This window comes from Cariama cristata, unplaced genomic scaffold, assembly GCF_000690535.1.
Source record: "Cariama cristata isolate BGI_N322 unplaced genomic scaffold, ASM69053v1 scaffold36920, whole genome shotgun sequence".
In the NCBI taxonomy this organism is placed as follows: Eukaryota; Metazoa; Chordata; class Aves; order Cariamiformes; family Cariamidae; genus Cariama; species Cariama cristata.
This window is the reverse complement of record NW_009594778.1, coordinates 1,649-14,766: the sequence shown is the minus strand read 5'-3', so window position 1 is coordinate 14,766 and position 13,118 is coordinate 1,649. Positions and strand designations below refer to the sequence as shown.

At 46.7% G+C, this 13,118-nt stretch overlaps 1 protein-coding gene across 1 annotated transcript; it reads left to right on the top strand.

The window, feature by feature from the left end:
* Positions 1-1,472: 1,472 nt before the first annotated feature.
* Positions 1,473-8,284, top strand: MDH2 (malate dehydrogenase 2, NAD (mitochondrial); the record flags this gene model as incomplete). The annotated part of the gene is given in 9 exon segments (XM_009699238.1): positions 1,473-1,586; positions 1,588-1,768; positions 2,513-2,596; positions 3,598-3,707; positions 4,235-4,360; positions 5,041-5,118; positions 6,266-6,365; positions 6,810-6,961; positions 7,976-8,284. Coding segments are annotated over 9 exon segments (1,077 nt in total), but the record flags the coding sequence as incomplete, so codon positions are not given.
* Between the last annotated feature and the right edge of the window lie 4,834 nt (positions 8,285-13,118).

The window sequence follows — 13,118 nt, the reverse complement described above, 5'->3', positions numbered from 1 at the left end:
GCGCCTGTAGCCTCGGTCGGTGAGAGGGAGCGCGGTGAGGTGCTGTGAGGGAGGGGTTCGGTTCTGGGGGTGCTGGGCTGGTGCTGTGTCTCCGCCTGGTCAAACATCCGTGCTGTTGGTCGTTGTCTGCGGCCCTTAGCCGGGGAGCTCACGCCTTTCTCCAGACAGGCGTAAACTGGCTGGCCAAAACCGTGCTTTCTACATGAGCTTCTCTTTCTGATGGCGTGTCATGGATGACACGCCAGTTTGCTTGCTGCTTCCTCTACTGAAAATGTGCCCCTGCTTTCAAAATGTCTTAAGAGTTAAAGCTGGCGGTTGGGGGTTTAACAGTAATCCTTAATATGCCGAAATCCATTGTGTGTGACTACCAGGAGAGGACTGCTGCGATGTGGTAGGTAGGTAGAGGCCGATCTTTATCTCCGAACATAAATAACTCCGAGTGGCATATGACAGAACGTATCTATAAAGATATGCTTTACAAGAGAGGCTTGTGTAATTATTTTGATAGGACTTGTATTTATTAGCGGTGAGGTTTTGACCTCATGGTATCAGCTCAGTCATAAATATGGGGCATAGCAGTGAGTAATGCTAGACTTTGCTTTCCCTTGGAGAGTTTTATGTTAAATTACATTTGTTACAGTAGCAAGAAAAATGAGCTGAGGTTAGGCTGATCTAGCTGCTGGGTAGATTATTTCTTGTTATAGCATAATAATTAAGCTGTTAATGCGGGGACTTGGAGCTATTATGGCTTTATATGGTAAGACAGTGTGACAGAGAATATCCTTATCAGCAGTAATTGTGTTACCATCTTACAACTCTGCAGTAGCCTCTGGTTCTCCATCACTTTGGCAGAGCATTGCATTTTAAGATTGTTCTGGACTTTGAAAGTAGCTTTCCTCTCATCTAGTGACACTTTCTCTACAAACGGGAGCACGGGCATTTTTGAGAGAAATAACTTTTTTTCCAGTGAGCACATTAGAGTAAAATTGGTTCACCAGGGCAGCAAAGCAGAGTTGATTTTAGTTGTTTCTCAGCCACACTTGATCAAAGCTGGAAATCATAGTCACTTAATGTTCTCAGGCCTCGATCTTGAGGCAACTGCAGGTACTATTTTGAATTTATTTCAGGCATACACATTTTCTTCGCATATATACAATGGTTATTGTGTTTATTGTAGTCCATTAAATGTACCGATTTGCCAAATGGGAAGGCATATTTTTTGATACTGGCAATGAAAACTAGAAAAACTGCAACCCAGATTTTGCTTTAAGTCAGACCTAGGTTGACAGAGTAGGCAGTATTAGTCTCAGGCAGACGTTTCTGGTTACTTTCCCTAGCATTGCTTCCCTTTTGAGCTTCAGATTTCAAAAGAACATTTTCCTCTAACTTGTCCTACCAATAAATCTCAAGGATCTTTGGGAGACTGTCATGATGATTGCTTTCTGTGGGCTTAGGCAATCAAGTTTGTGTAGTGCTTGATAAAAAAAAAATTGAGAAATAGAACTAAAAGTAAAGAAAGTGTGCTAAAATTGCCAAGGTCACTGCTGCAGAAACTGCCTGAACATCTCTACGATGCGTTTGTCTTCTTTTTTTCCTCAGAACAATGCCAAGGTAGCAGTGCTGGGGGCTTCGGGAGGCATTGGCCAGCCTCTGTCCCTTCTCCTGAAGAACAGCCCGCTGGTGAGCAAGCTCAACCTTTACGATATCGCTCATACTCCAGGCGTTGCAGCTGACCTCAGCCACATTGAGACAAGAGCGAATGTTAAAGGTACTGCGAGGCACTGATCTGTGTTCTGAAGAGGTCCTCTTGGGTGTCTCTGATGCTTAGGAGATGCATGTTGCTTGTGATGGGGAATCTTCACATGATCCTGAAGTCTAGTATCAATTAAAGTAGCTTTTTCTCAAGCTGTGCATGACTAATTAAGGCTTAGCCGATTAGATTGACATGTATGGAGATGAAAATGATCTGTGGTTGCACTGTTGAAGTGGAATTCCTGATAACTGGCAGGAAACATTCAGTAAAATCATCTCAGAAAAAAGCCTGAGCGTTGAGTTTCAAAGTTTGACTACAGATAGACTGGACGCTTCATGGATGTCTAAGTGAATTCTATGTGCTTCTCTTCTGAAGGGACAGCTGTCAAGTTCTGATGAAATCAAAACTTAATCTACTGATCTTAATTTTATCTGAAGATCACCAATCTGCAGTTCTTTGGGGCACTGACTGTAGTGCCAAGCTAGGGTTTTTGGAGAGTAAATACATGTAGCAGGAGGCACTGAGGGTTTTCAAAACAGATGGATGTGAGATTCTCACCACTCTCATTCTGTAAGTTTTGAAACAAGGATATGATACTGAATAGGATCCATCCATAATTGTATTTCTTTGCTTTTCAGCTTAAGTCTGAATTGAAGTCTAATGTAAAAAAAGAACTGGGTGTTCTGGGCATAATTTTGTATTTCGAAGTGTCAGATATTTAACAACTGGCAAAAAACATAACACCCAATTCCATTTCAGGCTTCCTGGGACCTGAGCAGTTGCCAGAAAGTCTGAAGGGCTGTGATGTTGTAGTTATTCCTGCGGGAGTCCCCAGAAAACCAGGTATGTTCTCTTTGTTAAAAAACCTCAGGGCTTCATTGAAGTGTATCTCCACAGTGCTGTTACTCAAATACAGCTGTATCTGGTGCTTTATGGCAGTGTTGGCTTGGGATGTAAGTGGTCTGGTAATGACACTGACCTAGAGCTGCCTGTAGTATCAGGCAACTCATTTAGTCTCTGTCTTAGATGGTCCCTTGTAAAATGGGCAGAAATGATTTTCCACCCTACCTAGGGGTGGGGTGCACAGACTTTTCATGCAAGTGATCCTGAATCTCCCTTAGTGTTTCTTCCCAGAGCAATGCTCTAGTGAAAAAAAAAAGGTTCTTTGTTTCATTTCTCAGCAGAATAGAAATAGTCCTTTTGTTTGCATTAATTGTACGATAACTTCTCAGGGCATCTCTGAATAAATGCTGTTAACCCTTCCTAGAATGTCTCTGACCTGCTCCATTTCTACTCTGTTTTTTCAGTATCCTATTGGGAATGTAACAAAATTCTGGACTTTAATGCCTAGCTCTTCCTAATTCTTCATTTTTCATGGTTAAAATAGTTGCTGCAACTGAAATGAGAGGTGACACTTATGCAACTAGCAATATTTTGCACAGAGCAGTTGGCGTTCAGACTGTAGCTGTGGAGGTGACTTCAGAGGGGCAGGAGAATTCATCTCAGGAGTGGTTATGCTGCTCTGAGCACCACTGGTATACTGGTGTGGGTCAGGATGGTCACGCCGTACTTCCAGCTGCCTAGGTGAAATACGTTCTGACAATTGACAGCTGGGCTGGTTGCTCCTGAAAAGGGCTGATCTATCTGAAAGTAATCTTTTGTTAGCGACAGGAATTACCTTTGGAGCCAATTCATGACTGCAGCTGGAGAGTTTTCTTTTGATATATGAAACCAGAAGCTAACGTATCTCTGTCCAGAGCAGAATATTGTTTTTTGATTGGGTTGCTTGCCTATTAATGAGTAGACTATGGGTAACTTAAAATATTGTGCTGGATGTGTTTTAGGTATGACCCGTGATGACCTGTTCAACACCAATGCTAGCATTGTTGCTACTTTGACATCTGCCTGTGCAAAGCACTGTCCAGAAGCCATGATCTGTATTATTTCTAACCCGGTAAGCGTTTTCTGGAGACCTTGAAAATGTAGAGGGGGGGAAAAAAAAATAAATCCAGACTGAGAATAGTAGAGTAATCTGAGTTCCTATTAGTTCTGACCAGTATCTTTAAGGTCTGCAGTGTATTTGCAGAAAAGAACTAAAAGCCTGTTCTACTAACCCATTTTTCTTGGGTATATTTAAGTCAGAGGAACCTTGGATATAAAAGTGCTTAATATCGGAACATCTGTATGACTGTGGTTACAATACGTGCTGGTGTATTAGCTGGAATAGAAGTCTTAGCTCCCTAAGGGAAGAGCTTTTGTAATGTGAATGAACAAATTTATTGTCTTAATGGTTATTTAAAATGAATGATTCTTATTCCAGCCTGACTGTAAATTGCTTTTCAATTTAGGAATTAAAGTAATGGGCTACAATTGACTTCAAGTTGGAAGTACACTTTGGATTGTTTACTGGCCTGTTCAGTTCATGCATTGGCTTCATTATTATACTGGTTTTAATGAATGCTTGCCTATTCTTGCTTATAGGTAAATTCAACCATCCCAATAACTTCAGAAGTCTTCAAGAAGCATGGCGTGTATAATCCCAACAGAATCTTTGGCGTTACAACGCTGGACATTGTCAGAGCGAATACTTTTGTGGCTGAACTAAAGGTAGGTCATAGTAACAGGTGCGGGTGGGGAATACTACCTGCTTTGGTTGTCAGGTCTATCAAAAATGCTTTTAAAATCACTGCAGAGAGCCAAAGGGGCTCAGACTTCTGTGGAGCTAGAGGCGAAGGCAATGATACCCTGTTTCCATTCTCTAGAGGAGACTGGGGATAGGGTTTCTTGCAAAATGTAGTTCAAGAGACTTTGACCTTTCCTTTTCATAGCTGTTCCCTGTAAGTGAGTTACGTGTTTGCCTGAGTTCTCTTGGCATTTTCAACCCTGCTGGTGCAACCGGAGGGGAGGGTTGAATTGTAGTGTGTATTTGCAAGTCAAGCTATCTGTGCTGCGTGTTACAGGATATTCTGCAAAGTACCAGGAGGTGTAACAGGTTACTGCTCTTAATAGCCCTGGTGGAGTTTGGACTTGTGCTGCTGTTTATCTGAACGTGCATTAATAATATCCTGTACCTGTCTAAAGTTATCAGAGTAACTGGAGGTCAACTCTGTAGATTTGGCTTTGTCTCTGGTATATAGCTGCCTCTGAACCGCCCCCACACACACACCCTGTGTAGCACTGGGTTATAGATGTGTCCAGATATCCGGGGCAAAGAATGAAGCACAGTGTTTTAAATGTTTTTCTTGTCTATATGCTTCAGAAGCTGGAAAGTTTCATGTTTCCCTTAGGGCTTAGATCCAGCTCGAGTAAGTGTTCCGGTTATTGGTGGCCATGCTGGGAAGACTATCATCCCTCTGATCTCTCAGGTAAGTCATAGTTAACTGCCGTGTGATGTTATTGATGTGAAGTGCCTTTGTGATGGCATGTAACGTGCTAAGATACAAGAGAGAGAGTCTTCGCTGCTCTTGCAGCTGCTTTCATTCTGAGGTGAGGTACAGCATAATGGAAGGCAATGAGCTAAATCTAAACTCCTCTGGGTGGTGTAAATAGTTCAGCCTTTCTCCTCTACAGGAGTTTGGGATAAAGAACTGAGGTGTAGTCTGGGTGTTCAGATGTCTTGGCACTGTTTGTTTTGGTTTTTATTTTTCTGTGACAGGTCTTTCATATGAATGCTAAAACGAAATTCATTTTGCTGTGGTGGACTAGAAACACCACTTCAACACGCAGCATTGAAATGAGGCATAGCTCAAGCTGGGAGGAGAGCCTGCTTCAGTAATGACTGGTAGTCAGGGAGAGGCTCCCTTCGTGCATCTAAGCCAGAATGAAATGCAGTTCTAAAGCAGGCTGCAGCTTCATGAGGAGTTGGCTAGAATACGACCAAGGAGCAATCTGCAAGAAAGGGGGGAAAAAGCTTTGCTCTGTGTGGGGAATAAAGTATCCTTCACAGAAGGACATTCTTAGGGAATAAGAGCAAGGGCTTTGGAGCAGCTGAATGTTGAGAAGGTGCTTTGGTTAGACAGTCAGTCGGGACAGACATATCTGTGCTTAACATACTTGCATAGCTGTATCTGAAGGTTCAGTAACTTCCTAAATACAGCTGGCAGACTGAATTCTTCATAAGGCTCTTGACGTCCATAATGCCACAGTGACCCAAATATTTACAAGGTGGCTCTTTGAAATTCCTAAGACCTGTTACATGCTTAGAGACCATCCATCTAGTGCAACGGACTACACAGTAGCAAGTAACCATGGCAAGCCCTGGTTTTGCTGTCAAGCTGCAGTTTGTCCTCGAGCAAGCTAGGCATGGCTAGGTTCCTGTTACAGTCCATGCAGCCCTGGGGAACACTTGCAGCTGGTCGGTGTCACACAATCCCTGAGCAGGGGTAACGGATTTTCCCAGTTGAGAACTGTCGGTAACAACTGTAATGGTACAAAAAGCATTGTGTGTGTGGTCTTATGCTGAATCTGGAGGTGTCCTGGTATTTGATGGCAACTTCCTTTTTTCCAATCTAGTGTACACCAAAAGTGGACTTTCCTCAGGATCAGCTGGAAAAGCTTACAGGGAGAATTCAAGAAGCTGGCACTGAAGTTGTCAAAGCTAAAGCAGGAGCAGGTTGGTTCTTGACTATAGCTTCCAATTAATTCTTGTTGGCTAGCTGAATGGATACAGTCCGCTTCAGTTTAAACTTATTTACAACTGCGGTGCAGAATTATGAACTACTGATTACAAATCTAGCTGTTCTGCCATGTCAGCAACTGCCTGAACTGTGGTACTAGAAGCAGCTCAGTATGTAGGTAGGTCTAAACATTACCTGATCCCACGCCATGTATGGCTATAAAAAGAATCTTGTCTGTCAAATTAAGCTGTTTCTTCCTATAAATTTGGTCAACTGAATGGCATGTAGCTGGCCAAAAGCTGCTGCTTTATCCAGCTGGCTGTGAGCTTGAAGTCAATGATACTGCAGCTCTCTAAACATACCAGTATGGAACCATTTGATGCTAAGGAAAGTATCAAACTTCAATGTGATCTGTTCTAAAAGTGATTTAACTTTTACAGGATCTGCCACCTTGTCTATGGCCTATGCTGGTGCTCGATTTGTGTTCTCTCTGGTGGATGCAATGAATGGAAAGGAAGGGGTTATTGAATGTGCCTTTGTTCGATCGGAAGCGACTGAGAGCCCGTACTTCTCTACGCCTCTGCTACTGGGAGTATGTACTTTAAATGATGAGGCTTATGAACAGTAGCTAGCGATTTAGTCTTATGGTTTTTACTTGGTGATTTCAGTGTAGTCTAATGCTTGGTATTGCTGAAGTTAATAGCTGATCGTACCTTTAGGAGTTCCTGAATATTTGGGTATTGTACTTAAGCGTATACCTCACGCTTGACAGGGGTGCTGCTGCTTTTATCTGCTTGTAAACTGTGGGTCGCTGAGTAACCAGAGATTCAGACTTGGCTTAAGAGGTCACGCTTGCCTCAAATCAGTGCCTGTTTATGAAGGGCTTTCATACGATCAACCAGAGTCAGCAATCCTGTCTCCTCAGCTTGATCTGCTATAAGCAAATCCCTCAGAAATTGAGGCACATGGAGAACTACAGCACGGATTAGGATTAATAGATTGCTTTCAGGACCTCTACTGAACTCTGAAAGAAGTGTTCCTTTTGTCACCCTTACACTGTGGGTGGAGTGAAAATCGAGGATGCTGCAGCCCTGTCGTGGCTGCTGGGATGCAAAGGATGGTGTGTGCTGTCTTAGGTGCTGACTGGTGAGGGAGTGGAAGTAGAGGGGTATTAAGGGGGAAGGGTTTGGGTGTAGGCATGAGATCTCAAAAAACTAGGAGTGCAACTCTGAAGCAGTTTCAGATTGCAAGCCAGTGGCAAGCAAAGGGCATACACCAGAGGAGAGAAATTCTCTTGCCAAGCGGTGGGTTTGAAGATAGGAAGAGGCATGAAGGAGCAGCTGGTATCGGTCTCCTCTTGAAGGAGCTGATGGGCTAGCTTCAAGTTTATCACTAGAGGACAGTGGATGAGAAGTTTGTGAAGGCTGTAGAAGTTGCTACAGACAAGAGGCGGCACCTGAGCCTTGCCCGGAAGCCCAGGGTTGGCAGACTAGAGAAGACAGGGATCCCAGGCTCCATCTCAGCTGGGTAATACTTAATCAGAGCTGTTAAGTTACTCTCTAGGTCATTCAATGAATGGTTAATCCTTAAATCCTCTGTCCCTCAGAAAAATGGAATTGAGAAGAACCTAGGTATTGGCAAGATCTCCCCCTTTGAAGAGAAGATGGTTGCTGAGGCCATGTCTGAGCTGAAGGCTTCTATTAAGAAAGGAGAGGAGTTTGCGAAGAACTTCAAGTGAAGAGTTGATGATGGAGAGGAATTAACAAGTTCCTTAATTTATTAAGGCATCATGTCACTTTACGACTTCTGAATCAAAGCTCATGCTTTGATTGAAGTCTGTCTGTATTAGCTTAATGATTGTTGCCGCTGCAGAGTCTAATCATCAATAAAATGGCCTCATTTTTTCAGCGTACCATCTGGATTTGTCCCGATGTGCTTGTCTTTTGAAGGTAGAAGCTGTAGATCTCTGAAAGGTTACCAGTTTCAGTAGGGATGAAATGCCCCCCTCAAGAGGGTGAACCAGTTACTCTCAACTCTGCTGCTGCTTGAGTTTTGGCTTGGGCTACTTGTTCAGTGCAGCAGCTGGGAAACCAGACGTGATCAAATAAGATCAAGATGGGGTGAAGAGGCTTGCGAAAGGGATAACTGAGTGAAGTGATCCAAGAGGTGTTTTTTCAGGAGGTGGCGTTACCTCTCTTACCTTGTGTTGCCTTAATCTCTTACATAATTTGTTTTTAAAAGAGTTAGTAGAAGAGCACAGTGATTGAAATGTCAGTCCTGCTCTAAGGAAATAATTAAAATGCTGAGAGTGACTCCTTTCTAGTTAGGAACAAAAGCCTTGATTTAACATCTACATAAATTTCTTTTACATTCATCCTCTTGTGAATATAAAAATAAATGTCTGCAAGAAAATGGTGATGACGAGTTCTGTTGCTGACTTCTTTGAAGGTAAGCTTTAATGAAGGAAGCCATTAATTCGCTCTTCTTCCGTGCTCTGTGCACTGCTTACCCTATTGCTTTGAATTGCTCTAATCCACGTAGGTTGAATTCTAAGCTGAACAGACTTTATATTGATTAGACGAAGGAATCGCCAAAGCCCAGCACCTCTGGAGGAGCTGAGGGGAGTGTTGGTTTGAGTGAGAGAACCTGGTGTAGAAGCTTCTCATAAGGAAGATAACTAAAGGTAGTAGATGCTGTTTAGTTGCTGTCTTTTTTTCTTCCTCCCACTTCTTGTGTTCTATTCTGAGCTATCTGAACTGTTTGTTTATTTTTTTAATTTTAATTAGTTCATCATTCTGAACCGGGTCACAGTGGTGACACTGTTGAAGGTGCATTGAGAATAAAGTGCTTGGCTCTTTCCCTTACATGTAGGCAGAGAGAGGACAGCAAGCACAGTTCTTGTCACTCCTCTCAGCAGAAATTCAATGTATTAAAGCTTGGTTTCTTTACAGGAAGAGTAATGAAACAGAAGCGTCGGCAGTCATTACTCAGCAGGCTTGGAACAAAGTAATTATTAGATGGTATTAATAGAATTAAAGATTAAAGAATTAAAGATCGTGTTGGAGGGTGGCAGGGGAGGATGTTGGAACTGGAGGACGCTGAGCGGAGGAGTGACCGGCCAGACCTAGTAAATATGGCATGGCCTCTGTTCAAAACGATAAATGAGAAGCACGTGGCGGACTGCTATAAAGCAGGTTGCTGGACATAGGGGTCTTGCAGGCCTGTCAGCGATTTTGCATCCAGAAAGAGGCAGCACAGGTTATTTACGAACGGTGTGTATCCATCTGCCAGAGCTGGTGGTCTGCACCCCTGGCGTCTGTGCCCAGGTGGTCCAGGGGAACTGTGACATGAAACTGCGGAGCTAACGGCTAAAACCTTGCCTTGCAACCAGTGGGAAAAGAACATATGCTTGTTCTAGTCCTGCTATTTTTAGTACAGCAGATAGAGCAGATTTCTGAGGGTTGGAGATTTTTAGAACTTGAGGTTCATGGTGTGGCTTAAGTTATTCCATCTTTTTCTTGTGTTGGCAGTCCAAATCCAGTGAAGTCTGGGGGAATTGCATGGACAAGCAGAAAGCTTCGCTTATACCAGTAGGGACTGAGGGACAGCATGGGTAGGTGGAGCTGAGGTGGAAGAAGATTATTTCCCAGCACCTGCTGACTCGTAGATTCTTCAGGGTCTCCTTCAAATACCCCAAATGTTAACAATTTGCACTGTTTGGGTTTGGGGTTTGGTGTGTGTCCCCCCCCTCCAATCCCATGCCTCATGCTTGGAGTTGCAGCTATTCCCTGTGCCTGGAAGTCTGCTCTCCTTTTGGGAAGGGAAAGGAGACAGGCTTCTTGTGGCTTTCTGCAGTGAAGGCAGAGACCAGCATGACATTGGATGAAGGTGAGAAATGAACTTGTGTAGGTGTTCTCCGCTTGGTCAAATGTGCTGTCCCCCTGGCTGAACACCACTGTGATGGATAACTTAATCGCTATGGAGATGGTTTGCAGAGGTAAGTGTGGGACATCCCACCCCTTCTCTTCTCTCTCAACAGATTCCCCAGAGGAGGAAAGGAACCGGGGCATAGCCCTCCTCAGGAGGAGGAGGAATTAGCTGGGTGTACCTAGATAAGTCAACGCTTTGCCCTGGAAGTTGTTTCCCGGTGCTGTCTTTGAGACACACGACCTTCATCCTCTGTCCTGTAAGCTGCTGCAGCGTGGCCACCTTGCTGAGTCACGGCGCTAGCTCCGGTGCCGGCAGTTTTTGGTTTTTACCTCCTGTGGAGGTGAGTAACCAGGCTGCTGTGACCAGGTCTGGAGGAGGTGAAAAACCTGCCATACTCAGAGCTCTTGGATTTCATCCTGTTTACTGAGCAGACTTTTTTGTCTTGATGGTCTTTAAGCATCTGACAGCTTCCGTTGCAGCATCATTTATGTGCACAGGACTGCCACCTCCTCAGGCAGCCCTGCTCCGCGCTGGAGCCCAGATGTCAAGATACAGAGGAGATGCATATTAAGAGTAATAAATAACGATACTCCAGATGGTCAGATGTCAGGTCACTTGATCCCACCTGCTACTCCTGTGCTGCTGGGCCAACATGATAAAGTGCAGGAAAAGAGAGAGCAAGGAGAAAAGCAAATGGTGAATGCTATGGCTTGAGTCTTTCATCCTGATGGACCTTGGTGTCCTGAGGGGCTTCAGGTCGGATGACCGCAGGAGCAGAGTGCAGGCTGGCAGCCGTGTGTCCCTCATTCCTGGGAAAACTGTTTTCCCTTCCTGGCTCTGTTTAAGGGCTGATGCTTCGGGATGGGGGTACAGACCTGTCACCCCTGAGCCCTGTCTCACCCTGGGAGGGCTCCGGGTGGTGGGAGCCGGGAGATGGTGGCAGCAGCAGCTTGCCTGGGGGTAAGGCTGGTACGCCTGCAGCAGGCATGGCCCAGCCTGGGGACAGCCGCTGGCATTTTGGTGATATTTAGGAGAAGGAGAAGCAGGGGATACAACGACAGGAAGACAGTTGGGTGCAGCCTCTGCCTTCCCAAAGCTGGCTGCCTTCCCAGCTCTGGGAAAGGAGCAAAACCAGAGGGGCTGGAGGTACCTCGCAAAGATGCTGGTGTCCCCTGATCGGTGCTGCTCAGCATCGGTTTGCTGGGGCTGACGGTTCACACAGGCTTTGTGTGGCCGATCCCCTTTGGGAGGCTTTGTGCTTTGCTCAGCAGGCACAGCGAGGTCCTCGCCAGCTGGCAGAGCCAGGTCCTGCTCGATCTCACTGGGGCAGATCCGGGGTCCCCCCATGTGTGGCCATGTGGAGCCCCTTGGGTGCACCGGGCCCTGCTTACAGGCAGAGTCAGCCCTGTAGGGCTGTAAAACCTCCCTGTGGTTAACCAGCCCAGGCTGGGCTCTCTGCTTTACACGGAGCATCATCGGCCCAGGGAGGTGGTGGGTGAGTAGGGAGAGGAGAGGGGGGATACACCCCGAGGTGGGCTGGGCACGGGCAGATCTCCAGTGCAGCTGGCTCAGCACGGCGATGGCGAGAGGCTTTAATGTGAGCGGGAGGATCAGAAACCATCTGATGTGCGGTTTTGGCTTTGCCGAGGCCTCTTACCCCCCCTCCCCTGGCTCTCCCGCCTGGCCACAGGCAGTTTTAAATCACCACCTTTGCATTCGCTGCTCTTGATTTCCTAAGATGCCCGCGAGCTCTCACTCCCCTCCTGGGTGCCTCAAAGCATATCTGGAGTGCGGCACCGAGACCGAAGGGTTTGTTTGCATTTACAAGGAAACCTGGTAATAAAGGAGACCAAAGGGACTGCTCTTTTCCTGACTGCGGGAACAGATGGCTGGATAACGCAGCGCAATTAATATGCGGGGACTCCTGCCGGGGTGGGGATTTGATTGCCTGTTAGGAGAGGTTAGCATGCTCCGGCTGAGCTCTGCCACCCCTCTGCCCGTCCCTGGCACCTGCTGCCTGCGAGGGGTCCTTGGGGACTCTGGGACAGATCGGATGGTGTCACGGAGGGGGTTGTGGGAGCTGGGCGTGGGGAAAAACGCAGTGGGGCACTCGTGGGTCTCTGCTTCTCTCGTGGCGGGTGATGCTGTGGGAGGGCTGCCCTTTGGGTGTGTGAAAGCAAAGGCTCCTCTGGTGATGGACGGGTGCTTGGAGTCCTTTCGGGCTGGAAGGGGAGCGGTGGCTCGTTCTTTTCTCCCGTGCTTGTTTCTCCTCCGCGTCAGGAGGTGCCAAAGGAAAGCAGCAAGCGGCAGCTCCTGGATGAGCAGAGGGAGGCGACTGCTGGGACGCAGGGGTCTCCTCCCTGCAAGCACAGCGCGGGTGCAAAAGGTTTCCCAGGGCTTCAAAGAGTGGCTGGACAAATCCACAGGGAAGAAAATTCCCTGCCGAGGGCTTGGAGGGTTAGAGAGTCCCAGGGGAGCAGGAGAAGACCCAGCAAACCCACCCCAGCACCCAGCAGGGCCGTGTGGCCACGAGGTCAGGCCCAAATCACTGGGAGCCTCCAGGCGCCGGGCCACGATCGAATGGCCCAAGGTCACCCTGGGCACACGCGGGGCTGTTCGGATGCCCGGTCCCCATCACACCCTGGGCGTTTGTGGGATAACGGTGCCCCCCAGCCCCTTCCCCCTCCTGCCTTTGCTTTGCTTCCCCCCGTTTGCTGGCGTTCCCTTCCTCGCTGGCTCAGACGGGGTTGCTGAGCATCGGGGAAGTCAGCGCCAGGCTTTGATCAGGGGCTATCGCCTGTGCCGCGCCGGCGGCACGC